This window comes from Gadus chalcogrammus, chromosome 11 (assembly GCF_026213295.1).
Source record: "Gadus chalcogrammus isolate NIFS_2021 chromosome 11, NIFS_Gcha_1.0, whole genome shotgun sequence".
NCBI lineage: Eukaryota > Metazoa > Chordata > Actinopteri > Gadiformes > Gadidae > Gadus > Gadus chalcogrammus.
Window position 1 is genome coordinate 22,882,915 of NC_079422.1, and position 18,013 is coordinate 22,900,927.

The 18,013-nt window shown below is 44.8% G+C and overlaps 2 protein-coding genes across 5 annotated transcripts; one reads left to right on the forward strand and one right to left on the reverse strand.

Annotated features, from left to right (window-relative positions):
- The first annotated feature begins 1,317 nt into the window (after positions 1 to 1,317).
- On the forward strand, positions 1,318 to 10,786 carry LOC130391795 (hemicentin-1-like). 3 transcript variants are annotated; one of them, XM_056602065.1, is made up of 15 exons: positions 1,318 to 1,362; positions 2,073 to 2,128; positions 2,551 to 2,931; positions 3,298 to 3,570; positions 3,814 to 4,107; positions 5,106 to 5,387; positions 5,478 to 5,750; positions 6,432 to 6,698; positions 7,517 to 7,598; positions 7,702 to 7,756; positions 8,282 to 8,403; positions 9,085 to 9,136; positions 9,555 to 9,628; positions 9,726 to 9,789; positions 10,055 to 10,786. In XM_056602065.1, exons 2-15 carry the CDS (start codon positions 2,077 to 2,079, stop codon positions 10,172 to 10,174), a joined length of 2,391 nt encoding a protein of 796 aa, XP_056458040.1. In that variant the 5' UTR covers positions 1,318 to 1,362; positions 2,073 to 2,076; the 3' UTR covers positions 10,175 to 10,786. The 3 variants fall into 3 exon arrangements, with proteins under 3 accessions (XP_056458040.1, XP_056458042.1, XP_056458043.1); XM_056602067.1 differs by having other exon boundaries at positions 9,729 to 9,789; XM_056602068.1 differs by lacking the exon at positions 9,726 to 9,789 and having other exon boundaries at positions 9,854 to 10,148.
- LOC130391796 (myelin-associated glycoprotein-like) lies at positions 9,017 to 16,578 on the reverse strand. 2 transcript variants are annotated; one of them, XM_056602070.1, is made up of 10 exons: positions 16,479 to 16,578; positions 16,137 to 16,208; positions 15,154 to 15,353; positions 14,762 to 15,055; positions 14,274 to 14,552; positions 13,631 to 13,909; positions 12,688 to 12,978; positions 11,823 to 11,922; positions 11,501 to 11,561; positions 9,017 to 11,355 (listed from the first exon to the last, which is right to left on the reverse strand). In XM_056602070.1, exons 2-10 carry the CDS (start codon positions 16,151 to 16,153, stop codon positions 11,020 to 11,022), a joined length of 1,857 nt encoding a protein of 618 aa, XP_056458045.1. In that variant the 5' UTR covers positions 16,154 to 16,208; positions 16,479 to 16,578; the 3' UTR covers positions 9,017 to 11,019. The 2 variants fall into 2 exon arrangements, with proteins under 2 accessions (XP_056458045.1, XP_056458044.1); XM_056602069.1 differs by having other exon boundaries at positions 9,018 to 11,355; positions 15,154 to 15,507.
- Between the last annotated feature and the right edge of the window lie 1,435 nt (positions 16,579 to 18,013).

The window sequence follows — 18,013 nt, forward strand, 5'->3', positions numbered from 1 at the left end:
TAACCCATAAACCTTTACGGCGGCAATATTTAAAGCAACAGGCCACTGACTCTATGCGAATAAGCTTGAGAGATGCGGTAAGGCAGAAGAAGAGAAGAAAATAAAATGCCAACTTAGACGACTGGGGGCAGTTAATTTTAGCATTTTAACCCTAACACTAACCCTAACCCTAAGTTTAGTCTCCTTTTTTTCACATGTGAATTGGTATTCAAGTGGCGTAGAATATTCCCGTTGGCCAAGTCTCTCTGTTCTGATTCTCACTGTTGGCGACAACCAAATTGAAATCAGTACGACAAGAACACATGGCTCAAAAGAGCGCTTTTTGTAGTCCATCTCCGGAAAATTGTAGTTTTAACGCTAGAGACTTACAATAGCAAGGGGCCGTCTGCTACATGGAGCCCAAGAAGGGGTCACTGACCAGGAAGAGGCACAGAGGGGCTGCCGGAGACGCACTGGAGCTACAGGCCACGACTTAAGAGAGACCCTTTCCTCTATGGCAACAGAGGACGTCAGGCAGGCAGTCACCTCTGAGAGGCTCCATCGGAGCAGGTCAGAGGGGCGGCGTCAAAAGCCATCAGAACCCACATCACACTCGCCTTTCAGCGGAGTTGGCAACCACCAGAAAAAAAACAACATCCTCGAAATGTATCCTTATACGGAAGTAGTTGAGTTTTTGTATCTAACATCCATTTCCCCCGTTTAACAACTTTACACATTTGTGTATAAGGTAACGCGTTGATTTTTACCAACACTTTGTGAAAAAAGTAATTCTGCGTTTTAATTGGAACTGTTCGTTTAACAACCGTTTAAGAAAAACGTTTTTTGTGAATAGTTCCAAATCGAAACAAACTATAGTCTACATTGCCCACATTGTGAATTAAAAGTATAATCCTTAATAATCTTTAGTCCAACTGTCCAACGTTACTCAAGCCTTGGATATCTTTCTTACAGTTAATCCATTAGACTCAATTCAAAAAGAAAGACCCTATGAATAAACATAGCTGTATCTTGACTTAGACACACATTTTACCAGATGAATATCATTGGCTAATATAACCAAAACATGGATCATATAAATAACATACAGGTCTGTCTTAATATAATCCCTATGACTTTCTGCTTCAGTCTGAATGGTTAGTAATTTAGTTTACCGCCCCATATTAATAACATATATTTTTTATATTTGGCCCAAAATCAACATTATTAATCTATTAAAGGTATATAATTCACACTCAGGCCACTGCTGCTGCTGTGTCTATGTATTTGGTAGAGACAGTAAAGTGCTCCTCTCTGTTGATAAGCCAGAGAAACTCTGCTTCCTCTTTCAGTCTGGACCAGAGATAGAGAGAGAGACACCCAAAGGTAAGAACTATTCAACTGTAGAGCTGCACTCTAACTCAAAGATTTTCACGTGTATTAATCTGAATGATTGATGTCAAATGTAGGCCTTCAATGTATATTCGCTGTAGATCAGCCTAAAAAATATAGCAATATACATGTACGGTACAATCATAATTATTTTAAGAAAATTATTAAATTATGATTTTGTTAAATAATTGAAAAGTCTTGTGTTTTTTTATTATGTTTGCATTTTTGTTAGGTCCTTCTTGTGACTGAAGGATGCGTGGATATATACATATACGTATGTTATCAGTGTTGTAAATTTGCTATGGGTGTGGTGTCAGTTAGGCTTGACCTGTGAAGCAGAACTTTGTTCACTTTTTTTTGCATCTGCACACCAAAGTTTAGAATAACAGGAAACAAACGTTTTTTTCAATAAAGATAACATTCAATTGCTCAGAAATACAGAATAGACATTGTTAAGGTGGTAAATTACTATTCTAGCTGGAAAACTGCAGATTTTTTATGGAATAGCTACATAGAGGCCCATTTCCAGCAACCATCACACCTGTGTTCTAATGGTACTTTGTTTAGCTAATCGTGTTAAAAGGCTTATGGATGATTAGAAAACCCTTTTTGAAATTGTCTGGGTGTCCTCAAACTTCTGAACGGCAGTGTATGTGTATACATACATTAGAGTCAATGAAACGATCAGAATCTTCTTGTTTCAGAACCATGATCTGGTGGACTCCCATAGTGGTGGTGGGACTTATGCTGCTTAAAAGAGGTAGGAAAATAAATAAGTACTAGTACTTTAAATGCTAGTACTGTTGTCCTACCTGTGTTATGGATCTAATTATATATATATACATTTTGAAATGGGCTTTTTAATTCAAGCACAGCTAGGTTTATACAAATATGTTCATGTTCTAAATGTTAGAGCTACATAAATACGTAAAGAATAGTACAGGAGAAGAGTTATATTAGAACATAGAACATACTATTACAGTATGAGCGTGTACAGTATAAGAGCTATGTTAGCAGATAGTACATAGAGGTACAGTATAAGAGCTTTGTTAGTACATGCATGTCGTAAATACTTATACAGTATAAGAACAATATTAATACATGTTAAATACATGTACATGTTACTTGTACATGTAATGTAACATGTAACATGTTCTATATCTGCATTTTTCTTCCCTACAGATTCCTTGTGCCAAGGATTTAGCTTTAAATTGATCGAAACTAATGTGACTGCCAAAGAGGGCGAGTGTGTTCAGATCGAATGTATATCTGACTATATCAGTGATAAATCTCCTATCTGGTTCTGGTTTAAAAATGCAAACTTCAATACGACATTCAAAAAATTTCAAGGATACACATTGGTGTATAACAGCAGCACCAACAAGGTCCATCAGGACTTTGAGGGCCGAGTGACGGTCGGGTCACCCAAATCCCCCTACGGTAACAAAAAGTGGGACCTTGAGATCTGCTGTCTCCGCATGAGTGACAGCGGTAACTATTCTTTTAGATATGAAGGTGTACAACTTTTTCACACAGAGCCTGTGGCGAAGCTTCAAGTTAATGGTAAGTGGAAATCAATTGCTAAGCACTAACCCTAATCCCATTATATTTCTAAATGTGTGTTTTTGAGTTGCTGTTATTTCAAACAACATAACCCATGTATATATATATATATATATATATATATATATATACACACACATATATATATATATACACACACACATATATACACACACACACATATATATATATATATATATGTGTGTGTATGTTAATGTTTGTGTTTTTGTGTTTGAGTGCAATTATGTATGATTGTGTCTATAGATATATATAGTTTACTATAGCTAAATCAGACTATGTTGAATTAGTTTCGATTAGTTTCTATGTATCATACAAAACCTAAGTCTTTCCCCCTGTTGTTTGCAGAAAATCCATGCAAAGTCAGTTTTCAGACAAGTAAAACATATTTGAATGAATCTGATGTGGCCGTCTTCAACTGTTCAACTGCATCGAGTTTGTGTGGCAAGCGACCAAACATCACAGGGCTCCCAACGCACGCCCATTTGAATAGAAATAGCAGTACAAGCACAGTGGCCAGGCTCACAGTCGTCTCGACGGACAACCAAACGGTACTGTCGTGTGGCGTACCGGGGCTCATCGACGAGTGTGTCCGCCAGAACGTCACCCTGACGGTACAGTGTAAGTCCTCAAACATAACTCGCTCATCAATACATGACTCCAGCTGTTAACTAACTCGTTACATGACTCTGACTGTAGATTACAATTCATCCATTCGCCCATCCCCTAGATTACAGTTACATGCTTCATCCATTCACCACCCAGCCAATCAGCTCTATGAGTTTGCCAGAACTGGGGCGTTTTGTATTATTTGATTATACTTGTGATGAGTGCAATATTAAATATTTGATGTTCCTACATCAGACACTCCTAGGAAGCCCGTTCTATCTGGGACAGGGAAAAATGTGACTCTGGGAGAGTCTCTAACACTGACCTGTTCAGCTGAGGCGTTTCCTGCCCCGACTGTCTACACCTGGTTCCTCCACAAGGACTGGAAGAACGGGACCACCCACTCTCCAGGGTGGCTCAACGGGACCTCCAACGACCGGCTGGAGATCGAGGGTGTAACGAGGGCTGACCACGGCTGCTACCATTGCAGCGCCTCTAACCTCCTTGGACGAGGGGAGGACAGCAGTAGCTACTGCGTCGAGGTACTCTGTAAGTATGCCCCCCAGGCCCTAGGTATATGGGTGGAGGTGCGTGTGTAGGTTTACTATTTATTATCATACTGTTCGTACTTATCGTGCTGTCCGTCAATGCTGCTCTTATCCGTTGTACCCATCTCATGCTGCTCACACCTCAATAGGTCACTTTAACTTTGCTGCTGTATTGCACTATATGACAATCCATATTAAAAATTATATTAAGATCCCCGTCAAAGGGTAGAATGTCGAGGGTCTTAGGATCGGCACAAAAAGGCAGCAGGCAGGCAAAAGATTACTTTGATTCCATTTATTCTCACACAACTGAGGTTATCGGACTGCACAGTATAGGGTCCGCCTTCTAGCTCCTCCCCTTTGCCACTAACTGCTAGACAAACCCCCGAAATTGGTAGGCCTACATACCACACCTGTCATCCAAGAAATATGGATTCAACTGGTTAGAAAGATACTTCTAATAAATTCACTCCATCAGGCCTTATGGTTATTATTCCTGTATGGACACATGCCGCTACATACAAAGTACATGTTACGAGAAAGATAATTTAATTAGCGAAGCTTTCGCGCACGCCCGCGCACCATATAGCTGTCCCCGGGGGGGTGCGCACTTCCTAGAAGCAGCATGGAAAGCACAGCTGACAACGGCGGTGAGCAGTTGTATTTTTACGCCTCAATAAGCAAACACGCTATACACAATCACATAATTCCTAATTCAAGACATTATGCAGAAACCTGATTAATCTTTGACCTCCACAACACAGAGTTTTACCGCAACTGATTAATTGACTGCAATGTGAGAGAAATGTATATTGGTGCGGCCCCAATAAGGACTTGTGAGGACGCTCACATAGCCGCGGCATCACAATCCCCATATACATTTAGTTGTCTCTGTACTTGTACTCTGCACAACCATAATACAGTTGAATTTGTGTCCTTTCTACTTCTGAATCCGGTCTACCTTCTTCCTCCTGTATACTTTCTACTTCCTGCCTACAGTTGCTCCCGCCCTGCCGGTTCTGTCTATGGTAAAGTTGGCCACTGAGGGGGAGGAAATCACTATCCGCTGCAATGTGGAGAGCTGGCCCCTCCCCTCCAGCCTGAACCTGTCATGGAGCTCCACCAAAGATCTCAGCATGCATCACCTCCTCCACCGTGTCTCCAACGCAGCCTCACTGACCAAGAGGCTCAATGTGACGTCTGCCTCGGCCGGTCGCTACACCTGCAGAGCTCAGAACACCCAAGGATCCAACCAATTGGAGACGGACTTAACGGTCAACTGTGAGTTGTGTTCGCTATGTATTAACATGTATGTTAGTCGGATATATATATGGATAAACAGCTGTCTTTGATCCTTCTACTGTTCTCTAGATGCTCCTCAGAATGTGAGTGTTACAGCGAAGAGTTTGGAACTGACTGAGGGGAATACCCTGGAGCTGTTCTGTGAGGCCAAGTCCTTCCCTACTGTCAGCAACTACAGCTGGACCAGGACCAGGACCAGCACCGGCCAGGAGGAGGTCGTAGGATCCGACCAGAAACTGAACCTAATGTCGGTCACTTCGGCCGACCATGGGGGGTACCGCTGCAGGGCCCAGAACCTAGTGGGAAGCAGAGTGTCCCGAGAAGTTGGGGTGACAGTGAAATGTGAGTCCAGATGGTTGCACCATCACCGGCCTCGATATTAATAGCTGATATAATCTCTCTCGCCTCCCTCGTGACATTTGATCGAAATACATGTGATGTGAACAATTAAGATTTGTGATCAGATTCTCGTTTCGGCAAAACATAAAAAATATGCTAGGTAAAATGCTATTTAGGTCCGATCCCAGTGCGAGTCAGTTTGGGGATTAGTCCTGGGTGTATTTGGGGGTTAGTCCTGGGTGAATTTGGGGCTTAATCCTGGGTCTATTGTGGGCTAGTCCTGGATGTTTTGGGGGATAATCCTGGGTGTATTTGTTGGTTAGTCCTGGGTGTATTTGGGGGTTAGTCGTGAGTGTATTTGGGTTTAGTCCTGGGTGTATTTTCAGAGTTTGTCCAGGGTTTATTTGGGGGTTAGTCTTGGGTGTATTGCAGAGTAAGTCATTTATGTGTTTTTTACAGTTTTGACACAATAAGCGTAATGCCATCAGAAAGCATGGGGTAGCTCTTCAACTCCTTCCGCGTATTTCTACCACTAAAAAAGTTTTTTTAAAACAAATTTGCCCTGATTTGACCTCCTTACTAAAACTATAAACTATTGGTCATCATATTTGAGGTAGTGTTTTTCTCCATGAAACACTAAACATTTTTCTGTCCCTTTTTTTTCTGCGATTGATCCCTCCCTAGATGCTCCCAAAAATGCAACGATAACAGTATTGAGTGGACAGGTGTACGATGCTGGCGCTCCAATTCAACTGAGCTGTCGTAGTACCAGCTATCCACCTGTCAATTGGTACAAGTGGTACAAGAAGTTGAACAACTTTTCAAATGTGGAGCCTGTCCCGGGAGGTCAAAACCTGACCGTCCGTCCAGACCATCCCGGGATCTACCACTGTTATGCCTCCAATGAAATAGGCGGAACAGATTCCAACCCGGTCCGATTGTTCCTCAACAGTCAGTACACTTCCTCATGCTCAGATAGGGGCTGGTTTTACGTGAGCCTCGATACAGAAGTCTTGGTTTGAAAGGCTGGCTGTTGTCCTGACTGCTGTTCTGTTATTCTTCCAGTTTTTCTGACTGTGAATGTTTTTGTTCTACCTGTTGCTGTTATATGACTGTTGTTCTGTGACTTTTGTTCTGACTGTTTTCCTGTGACTGTTCTTCTGACTGTTGTTCTTTCATTGATGTTCTGTGAGTGTTGTTCGGACGGTTGTCCTATGAGTCTGGTTCTGTGATTGTTGTTCAGACTGTTGTTCCGACTGTTGTCCTGTGACTGTTGTTCGGACTGTTGTTCTGTGGATGTTGTTCGGACTGTTGTCCTGTGACTGTTCTGTATGTTTTTCTGACTGTTGTCCTGACGGTTGTCCTGTGACTTTTGTTCTGTGACTGTTGTTCTGACTGTTGTCCTGACTGTTGCTATGTGACTGTTGTTCTGAGATTGTTGTTGTGTGACTGTTGGTCTGACTGTTCTGAGATTGTTGTTCTGTGATTGTTGTTCTGTGGATGTTGTTGGGACTGTTGTTCGGTCTTTTGTCCTGTGACTGTTCTGAATGTTTTTCTGACCGTTTTCCTGTGACTGTTGTCCTGCGACTGTTGTCCTGACTGTTGTTCTGAGATTGTTGTTCTGTGATTGTTGTTCTGACAGTTGTTCTGTGATTGTCGTCCTGATTGTTGTTCTGAGATTATTGTGCGGACTGTTGTTCTGACTGTTGTTCCGACTGCTTTCTGTGATAGATGTGCTAACCATGGTTTTGCTTGTCTCTGATGATTAGCACGGCATCTGGTAGAGATCCTCTGGGCCATTCCTTTTGTTTGTATTCTGGTGCTGGCAGTGATCATATACCTGGTCTGCAGGTAAAACTATAATACTGTTCTACTATTACACCAGCAACTATGAAGAATTCTCTGGTATCGTTGATACAAGGTGAAGTGACCCTTAATACTCTCTTCTTTGTAGGCACAAGAGAAAAAAGTTAGTTTCAGAAGGCTCTCCAGACCCGCTGTCTTGCCCGGTAATTAATTTGGTGGCTGAAGTATTTTCATCCATCCATTCACTCCTCCAATACAATACTGTTCCATGTTTCATCCATCCATTCACCCCTCCAATATGATAAAGTACCATGTTTCATCCATCCATTCACCCATCCAATACGATAGAGTAAGATATTTCATCCATTCACCAATCCGATACGATGCAACATGCTTCATCCATTCACCCATTCAATACGATACAGTAAGATGTTTCATCCATTCATCCATGCAATATGATGCAGTAAGATGTTTCATTTCTAAGTAATGTCTCCCAGTCTCAATTCAATTCAGTCTAAAGCGTCTACATTGGTTTGCTAGACCTGGGCCATAGAATGATGTCTTTATCCCTCTCTGTGTCCCTCTCTGTGTCCCTCTCTCTCTCTCTCTCTCTCTCTCTCTCTCTCGCTCTCTCTCTCTCTCTCTCTCTCTCTCTCTCTCTCTCTCTCTCTCTCTCTCTCTCTCTCTCTCTCTCTCTCTCTCTCTCTCTCTTGCGCCCTCTCTCTCAGGTGACCCCAATTACTGATGCTTGTGGCAGTAGAGATGACCTTCTGCCAAACCAAGGACGCTCCCACACATGCCACGCCTTCTCCCAGGCACCCCTGTCCACTGCTGCTGGTGCAGAGAGACTGTAAGAAGCAGGGAGTTAGACTGTATATTCTAGAGGGGTTAGACTGAATGTTCTAGGGTCAGATTGTATGATCTAGAACAGTGTTTTCCAAGCTGTTGTACGCATAACTCCAGTCAATTTATTTTGTCACTTTTATTCTTGAAACAACAAATCGACAATAATGGCAAAACTAAGAAAGAAATTTGAATTATGTAGTGTAAATACTGCTCAGTAAATTAAATATTATTATGGTGTATTATTTTTAAAAAAAAAGTCACTTTGTGAATTCCATCAAAAGTAATCCATTGAAATGTTTTCCATCGAGGGAAAAACTGATCTAGAGGGGTTAGAGTAGACTTTGTTCTAGAGGGTTATCCTTGGGTGTATTGTGGTTAGTCCTGGGTGTATTGGGAGTGTGTGCTGGGTTTATTGGGGGTGAGTCCTGGGGGGATTGAGGGTTAATCCTTGGTTGTGCTGGGGTTATTCGTGGGTCTATTTGGAGGCTCCTCTTTGGTGCATTGGGGGCTTGTACTGGGTGTATTCAGGGTTAGTCCTGGGTTAGTTGGGGGCTAGTCCTGGATGTATTAGGGGCTAGGCCTGGGTTAGTTGGGGGATAGTCCTGGGTGTAATTTGGGGTAAGTCCACTGTGTATTTAGCCAGTGTCTACTGCTTTAATATTGTGATGTCAATGTCTCTGTACAGGTCCGATAACGACACAGTGTACAGTACAGTCAAGCTGCCTACTGGAAAGCAGGTGCGGTGGAAGATAAATGCACACAATAATTTTAGCAGAATAACTATTACCAGGAGATTTGGGCTGGAGACGCATTTATACTCCTCTGCTTTGGTGTGTGAGGTTGGAGATCTAAGGGTTATGGCAACTCTTAATGAATTTCTTTCTTAATTTTTACGTTGCTTTTCTTGCAATTTTAGTTTGGAAATTCTGAAGTTGTAAGTTACTTGAAAAAGGATTGTAAACAACCTCTTTCCTCTGCCCTGATTGGTTTGATTTACACTTGTGGCCGCCAGTCAACTTATAAGCACTTGAATACAATTCAGGAAACCAATTGAGGAGGATGAAGGATTCACATTAGTTCTGGTCTGTTTGTGGTGTAGCAGTCTAAACATGGATTCAGTTTAAACTTTTTTAAATGTATTTCTCTTTCTGACAGCCAATCAGAGGGGACCATAGCTATGCAGGCGATGAAGTAAACTATGCTTCCTTGCACTTCCCTACTCAGGGCCTGTGAGTATCTTGATTTTGACCTCCTGTATGTGGTTAAGGATGATATATTACATCATTATTCTAAAAGATTAGGTTCTGAGAACATTTTGTTTTCGAGGAGTCAAGGGTGTTCCCCACCAGCAGCGATGGAAAATGATGTGTATTCAAAAATAGCCAACAAGGTCAGTTTTCCTTCCAGTCCACATGCCAATTTCATATTTTATGCTGTCTTGCATTGTTCCTCAGTGACCTAAAGAGACCAGTCTTGCCGTTACCTAATTAACGTTTCCCGGACAGCATCGCGAGGAGCAGTAAAGGCATTCTAACTACTTTAAAAACACAAAGTTAACATCCACATCGTCTGTGGCTGTTCATGTATTCGGTACACTTAGAACTTTCCACAGAATGAAGCCCACCATAATACTTAAACTATGTCATAATTCAAAGAACTATGAGAACCTGGACGAGGAGGACAACCAGATGGTGGACATCGAGCTCAACTATTCCCAGGTCACCTTCATGGCAAAGAAGACCAAGACCAGGAAGACCAAGAAGACTACAAGATGAGGAAGAATTGAAAATGAGAAGGCCTACCACGGTTTGAGGAGAGGAGCAGAATGTGGTACTATTTGTTCTGTTCTATATGCTAAGCATCATTGCAGCTCTTATTTTAACGTGCATGCTTAACAGCTCAGGTCAGGGTTTCAGTTAATCCCTGAACCCTAACACGCATTTCCTGTTGTTGGGAATCTATCTGTAGGGAATTTATCTATTAAGCAAGGGATGATCTGCCACTTCACGCAGAATACCTGGTTAAGGGTTTACTGAAGCTTCACCGGTCAGTTTGGTAGAACTGGGACCCTCTCAACATCAAGCGTTGATGTCCCCAAATACACTGTGTGATTCCTGAGTGTGGTTTACAGGGTGTGATGTGGGTGCTGGATCATGAGACAACAGGAACTGCGTCACTGTGTCTTGCTTCTGCTTTCTAGCAGGAAAAAAAAACTCCTCACCATTACACAAACAGTGTTTTACTGGAGCTAGCATTGCATACCTTTATGAGTGAAACAGTGGAATTGTACCATTATGCTGCAAGAATCGCAATGTAACTGACTAATTATATAACATACACAAATACAGGCTACGGTTATAAATAAAGAAGTGATATAAAACAAATATTGTGTCTATCATCTTTCAAAGATGTACAAATTCTATATAAGAAAGATGAAATTAATTATTTGATTAATGATACAAAGACGCATTATTTATCCATTATTCTGTACAAATAATTTCACAAAGCATTCTTGAGGCATCTAAATGAGCATTATAGGGGCGGGGATTTCTGATATTTTCGAAAGACACATTTCGCTGATGTGAAGATTTGGGTCAAAGTCTTGTTCTGCAATGTCCCGTTACGACTCCGTCTCAGAGTCCTTTGCGGCTATAAGCGAACCCTCAGCCATGACCTCCTCTCCGGCGCTCGTTTGGCCGTAAGAAACACACTCAGCATACACTTCCTCTTCCTGTGGCTCTCCTTCGCCACTTCCTGTGGGGTGCGGACGGATCTCAGCGTACTCATCTGTCTTGGAGTCCATTCCTCTGATTAAGTCCACTCCGGGGTTTGCGGCCGGCAGGGCCTGAAGCAAGATGAAGCTCAGGTCAACGTACTGGAGCTCTTCCTCTTTTCCTCCTACTACGTCCAGAACCGCATTGTTCCCGTAAACCACCTCTGCTTCCTCGACCAGCGCCTGGAGGACAACACAAACCAGCTAACCTCACAGCTACAATAGCAATCTAGCAATTTAGCTAAACGATTGCTTTTTAACTTGCTAACGTTACTGTTTCTTGTGAAGGCACATGTTATTAAGGCACATTGTTATGAGCCAGACTCACCAAGGCAAGTTCAGAAGGGTTCCTGTGGTTTGTATTTTCTGATAGCTGGTCTCTCTTCTTTCTGAAGATACAATGAAACTGTTAGCTATCCGTACACATGGTAGCTAGTGGTATATACGCATAAGTTAGTGGTGTTTTTAGTAAGCTAGTTATCGGATCATTCATTAGCTACTGGTACACACGCTAGTGGTGGACGCGTTAACTCTAGTAGTAGTAGCATTAGCTAGCGACACAGGGGCTGTGCTTGTGTGTGCACACATGCGGGTGAGCTCAAGGTGGGCACGTGCCACGTGTTCCCGCCAGGATAGTGATGCTATTTTACCTGCTGAGTGTCATATGGAACAGAGTGCAGAGCAGCATCATCACCAAAGAGCCTGCTGCCAAGCCAATCAGCAGAGAGACGGTGTGGAAGGCTGCCCAATCTAAGACCAGAATACGATTCATTATTGTTATTAGAATAATTAATATTAAGGACAGGCATAGGCAAAGACTGGTAGACACTATTTGGATGGGGGTGAGGATGAATAGCTAGAGGGATAGATGGATGGATGAATAGATAGATCGGTAGGTAGGTAGGTAGGTAGGTAGGTAGGTAGGTAGGTAGGTAGGTAGGTAGGTAGGTAGGTAGGTAGGTAGGTAGGTAGGTAGGTAGGTAGGTAGGTAGGTAGGTAGGTAGGTAGGAAGATCGACAGACAGACAGACAGACAGACAGACAGACAGACAGACAGACAGACAGACAGACAGACAGACAGACAGACAGACAGACAGACAGACAGACAGACAGACAGACAGACAGACAGACAGACAGACAGACAGACAGACAGACAGACAGACAGACAGACAGACAGACAGACAGACAGACAGACAGACAGACAGACAGACAGACAGACAGACAGACAGACAGACAGACAGACAGACAGACAGACAGACAGACGGGTGGGTGGGTGGGTGGGTGGGTGGGTAGGTAGATAGGAATGGGTTGACATTAAGAGCTGGAGGGATAGCTAGTTGGAGGGATAGACTGATTTAGGGATGGACAGATCGAAAGAGGGATAAATAGTAGATAGTTGAATGAATGCATATTAATAGATGGAGGAATATTAAGGGAAGGATGAAGGGATTGAAAGATGAAGGGATAATAAAAGGATGTATAGATCGACTGATAGACGATGGATGGAAGGACCTACCAGGTTCGCTTTTAGAGAAAGCCAACTCCAAGCGGTTGTCGCCCATAGAGTTGTTGCTGAGACACATGACAGTGGGCGGGTCTTTGTCTGATTGGGGCAAGCTGATGACACTCATGACTCCCAGGTTGCCGGTTTGATACTCCCTGATGGGACGGTGTGCAGAGTGATCGACGGCCTCTCCATCCAATGTCCAGGTCAGCGTTGGCACGGGGTTCCCCTGGCTCTCACAGGAGCAGAGGACCCCAGAGGGAAGCCTCACACAGTGGGAGGAGTTTAGGATCTCAGCAGCAACTAAGAGCACACGAGGTTAGAACACATTACAACATTAAAACACAAGCTAAAAACAACTTTACAAACTGCTACGGTGGATGGGTTAGGGTTAGGGTTAGGAGGGAACCTACAGTGGATGGGTTAGGGTCAGGAGGAACCTACAGAGGATGGGTTAGGGTCAGGAGGAACCTACAGTGGATGGGTTAGGGTCAGGAGGAACCTACAGTGGATGGGTTAGGGTTAGGAGGGAACCTACAGTGGATGGGTTAGGGTCAGGAGGAACCTACAGTGGATGGGTTAGGGTCAGGAGGAACCTACAGTGGATGGGTTAGGGTCAGGAGGAACCTACAGTGGATGGGTTAGGGTTAGGGTCAGGAGGAACCTACAGTGGATGGGTTAGGGTCAGGAGGAACCTACAGTGGATGGGTTAGGGTCAGGAGGAACCTACAGTGGATGGGTTAGGGTTAGGAGGGAACCTACAGTGGATGGGTTAGGGTCAGGAGGAACCTACAGTGGATGGGTTAGGGTCAGGAGGAACCTACAGTGGATGGGTTAGGGTCAGGAGGAACCTACAGTGGATGGGTTAGGGTTAGGAGGAACCTACAGTGGATGGGTTAGGGTCAGGAGGAACCTACAGTGGATGGGTTAGGGTTACGGTTAGGAGAGAACCTACAGAGGATGTCCAGGTGGACGGGGTCCGACTCTATCGCTCCGAGGTAGTTTCCGGCGAGGCAGTAGTAGAGTCCGCCGTGGCGTCGCTCTGCCCGCTCCACCGTGAGGTTGGCCCCGTGGTCTGGGAGAGGGACCCTGACCCCGGGGGCCCCTGCTGAGGCCAGGTACCAGGTGTAGTTTGAGGAGGGCCAGGCCCGGCCGGAGCAGCTCAGCGTGAAGCCCCGTCCTTCCTGCACCCCGCCCTGCGGCTCCGCCCTCAGCTCCACCTCTCTAGGAGGATCTGTGGATAACCATGGCAACGGGACCCATTCCATTAGGACCCATAGCAACAGCATTCATGGCAACAGGATCCATTCCATTAGGATCCATAGCAACAGGACCCATGGCAACAGGATACATTCCATTAGGACCCATAGCAACAGCATCCATGGCAACAGGACCCAGAGGAGCAGAAAGTAAAGTCTGAACACATTTGAATAAAACTCTTTTTTTTTTTTACAATAGGGCAATCTATGAAGTAAACCGAGTGATTTATGTGTTGATGCAGCATAAGTTTTGATAATATTTGCGTCGATGTTAAGTTGAAGGCACCCAGTAGCTAGAAAGATTCTGCAACCGGGCATGGCTCATGGTGGTGGACTCACAGTGGACGACCATCTGGGTCAGGCTGGTGTTCTTCGCTCCGTAAAGGTTCCCCACTTCACAGAAGTACTGAGCGTCTGCAGAGACCAACACGGTGATGGACCGACTGAAACCCAGGGGCCCCTCAGAGGGCCGCTGATCGGTTCCTGGGTTCAGTCGGGAGCGGTACCAGGCGTAGCGGTTCACTGGGGGGTTGGCGGAGCCTTTGCAGCTCAGACGCACATAGCTCCCCTCCAGCACCGGGCTGGACGGCCACTTCACCGATACGTTGTCCGGACGGTCTGAAAGCAACCGTTCAGGGGCCATCTTTATTATACTGGTCTGTAAGGAACATTGCTGTATAGAACCATCCTCAACCACATTGGGACTCGGGACTTGGACCTGAAGATCAACGCATTGCCTCGTCACACTACATCGCATAAAATGCAACAAAACCAAACTGTGTTACCAGAAGGTCCTAAAATGAATAAAAATAATGACCTTTACTCACACAAAACGTTGAGGGTCAAATATTGTTCGAAGGAGGCGTCGCTTAGTCCTGTGTGGCGCTTGTAGAGGGAGGAGCAGGTGATCCTCTGTCCATGGTGAAGCGAGGAGGCATTGAAGGTCAGCACAGAGGTCACAAGCTCATCTTCCACTGTCTCCTGGGTGTCTCCAAGGCTTGGTGTCCATGACAGCGTGGGTCGGTACGGACAGAGGATCTGAGCGGTGCAGGAAAGCATGACTGGCCTGCCTTCAACAACCTCCACTTGGCCTTTTGGATTCAAGACCGGATTCCACACATCTGTTAACCACAACCGTCAGAGGAATAAGTTAATCAGACGAAACCAGATAAACTGTATGGAGAAAAATTAATGTAACATAATTAACCAAAATATGAACCTTTAACCTCGACCACAACGCCAGTAGTGTATTGGTATTTGAGATTGTTTTGACAATTTATTTTGAAGAAAAGCTTGGATTTGAAGACGGGGAGGTTGTGAAAGATGGTTGTGCAGTTTCTTGTCAGGAGATTCCCCACCAGCTCTCCCTGGTAGAGGTTTGGATATCCTCCGAGGCTGGAGTCAAACACTGGGTCTCGCCTAAAATCATATAACCATTGGGCTTCACATGTACGGTCCAGGTAAGTATCATATCCCGGCGCCACCCAGAAGCTGCAGGGGATCCTCACACAGGAACCCTGCAGACCCTTCACACTATAGGGCAGAAACACGGTCCAGCTCTGGCCTCCGACGCCTGGGAAAGACAGTCAAACTTTTATTCTAGAACTAACACACTAGCCACAACACTCATCAAACGTGCTACCCCCGTACTACTAGGGGGGTAATTAAACCTCTGCATTGAACCCATCGAGAAGCTAGGATCAGTGGGCAGTGGGCTGCTCCGGAGGCAGGGCCCTTGCCTTGATCATGGGAGTGGCAACTAAAATGTTTTTTACAGTGTCTGAGGAAACTGGATTACCGAGAGGAAATCCACATGAACCCGGGGAGAGCATAAAAACTCCACACAGAAAGACCCCCCCACACACATACACACACACACACACACGCACACACACGCACACGCACACACACACACACACACACACACGCACACACACGCACACGCACACACACACACACACACACACACACACACACACACACACACACACACACACACACACACACACACACACACTAAACGTTTACTAAACGTAAACTTTACCACACTACACATAAGGACCATACTGAAATGTGAATGAACTACATGGTACTAATGTAGGGGTATCTACATTTTTGCATGAAGACAACAGTTGAGATGTAGGTTGATTACATGGTAAGCCAGTTTTGTATAACAGTGGTAACGTCTAATCCATCTCTTACCTTGGAGATGACACCATAGGAGGAGGATAAAAATGGATCCCTCCATGTTCTTAACAGAATCTTCTTTCAGTTCTGCATTGATTCATGTAAGGTGTAAAGGTGAAAACTTAAAAACAGTTCCACTGGTTCTGTACCAGCATTTGATCTTCAAATTACCATTTTGTCAAACATATATTAACAACACTTTCTAACAATACAGACCAAACATGTACTCCAGCATAGGACTATACTTCCTCAGCAAAGAAAACCTGGCGTTCAAAATACATTCAAAAATAGTGTTGTAATTCCATTTGCCCACCCTAATCTAGAGATGAAAACGCATGTCTCTCCACATGTATTTACCTGAATGAGTCTCAGAGTTATTTTGCAGTGTGGTCAGCTGCGGTCTGGCAGATCGCTGGTCAGACCAGCTCGTCTTACTGTCTGTTCCTCTGAGAAAGGCTTACATAGAGGGACACATCTGTTGTTGACAATTAGGACTTTTATTTTTTAGGATCAGTAACATTGGGCAATGTTGGTTTCATCATACAGGATTTCCTTCACGCCGTATGAAAGAGGAAGTTAGCACATCTGAAGCAGGATGCAACCATGGATTAAAGATTTTACTGGGGGGGGGTTAGTGGTTAGGGCCGAAAGTTCCAGCATTTTGAAAGCTTTATCAACACTGATGATGTAAAGTTTTGTCACGCTGGGCACCATCTTGTGAGACAGAACCAATAGGAGGAGATGCCTGATGACTTCGAGTTTGGCGGTGGTAAGGCCCTCGACGTTGAGTTGGAGCACTGACAGGCCTTGGTTTTCGATGGTAGGGGTGTCCGCCCGTCCTGCGGAGGACGTTCTCTGCCTTGGTCTTGACCTTGGCTTGTACCTTGGTCTGCCAGCTCGATGATTCTTCGGCGACATTCGTTTCATGAGTTAGTCTTGCACCGTTTCTCGTTACTCGCAGGAGAGGCCACGTGAAGGCTGTCGTCTTCTCTCGGGCACCACCAGGCAGCCTCCAGTCTCGCCATGCCTACAACAAGGCGGCCCAAGAGATGCTACAGTCTATCCCTGATGACTTGTCCAGAGATGCCTGGCTGGCAGCATCCTGGAGACAGACGTGGGAGACGGCTGGGCCCTCCCGCATCCAACGATGCATCAGGGACCCAGGAGGCGGTGTGAAAGGAGACCTGCCACGCCACCTGTGGACCTCGCTGAACCGTCTACGTACCGGGGTCGGCCGCTCCAAGTCATCTCTGAAGAAGTGGGGCCTATCGGACAGTGCGGCATGCGAGTGTGGCGAACCTGAACAGACTGCCGAGGCCATAATCACCTGCTGCCCCCTATACAGCCCACCCTCAGAAGCTGGCCTACTTGACTTAGGACCAGAGACGAGGGCGTGGCTGCACGACAACGAGTTGGCCATCTGATGATACACGAAGGAAGAAGAATAGGAGGAGTACGTTTCTGCAATAAAGGAGGCTGTAGTTTTAGGGTTATTCATTATGTGGAACAAACCATTAAAACTAGAAGGGCTGCCATGTAATAGACCTCACTATGTGTGGTGATGGCTCGCTTAACCTGTGTGCATGACTGTCCAACGCCCCAGAGGTGTGCAGCCTCACTCTGCCCTATTCTCCAGTCAGTCTGACTCAGGCCAGGTGAGAATTAATCAAACCGCCATCAACCACACATCCTCTACTCCTGAAACTGAAGTCTTGGAATGGAAGTAGTATTTATTCATCTATAAAATAAATAAGGAACTAGACATGCTCTCCAAAAAATTAGGTCCTGAAACTAAAGATAAAACCCTGCTCGTTCTAAACATAGCCCGCTCGCCATCGTGTTATATCGTCAACTTCACATTCCCTGCATCCCTTTTTTTTCTTGTTGTTTGT

Bases quoted from the DNA above. Each gene is read 5' to 3' on its own strand.
- LOC130391795 (XM_056602065.1), top strand. From the start codon at position 2,077: ATGATCTGGTGGACTCCCATAGTGGTGGTGGGACTTATGCTGCTTAAA. The intron at 3,571-3,813 runs GTAAGTCCTCAA...TTCCTACATCAG, and splicing joins CGTCACCCTGACGGTACAGT to ACACTCCTAGGAAGCCCGTT. The intron at 9,629-9,725 runs GTGAGTATCTTG...TTTGTTTTCGAG, and splicing joins CACTTCCCTACTCAGGGCCT to GAGTCAAGGGTGTTCCCCAC.
- LOC130391796 (XM_056602069.1), bottom strand. From the start codon at position 16,182: ATGGAGGGATCCATTTTTATCCTCCTCCTATGGTGTCATCTCCAAG. The intron at 11,562-11,822 runs GTAAAATAGCAT...TTGTATCTTCAG, and splicing joins TTCCATATGACACTCAGCAG to AAAGAAGAGAGACCAGCTAT. The intron at 11,356-11,500 runs GTGAGTCTGGCT...GTTGTCCTCCAG, and splicing joins ACCCTTCTGAACTTGCCTTG to GCGCTGGTCGAGGAAGCAGA.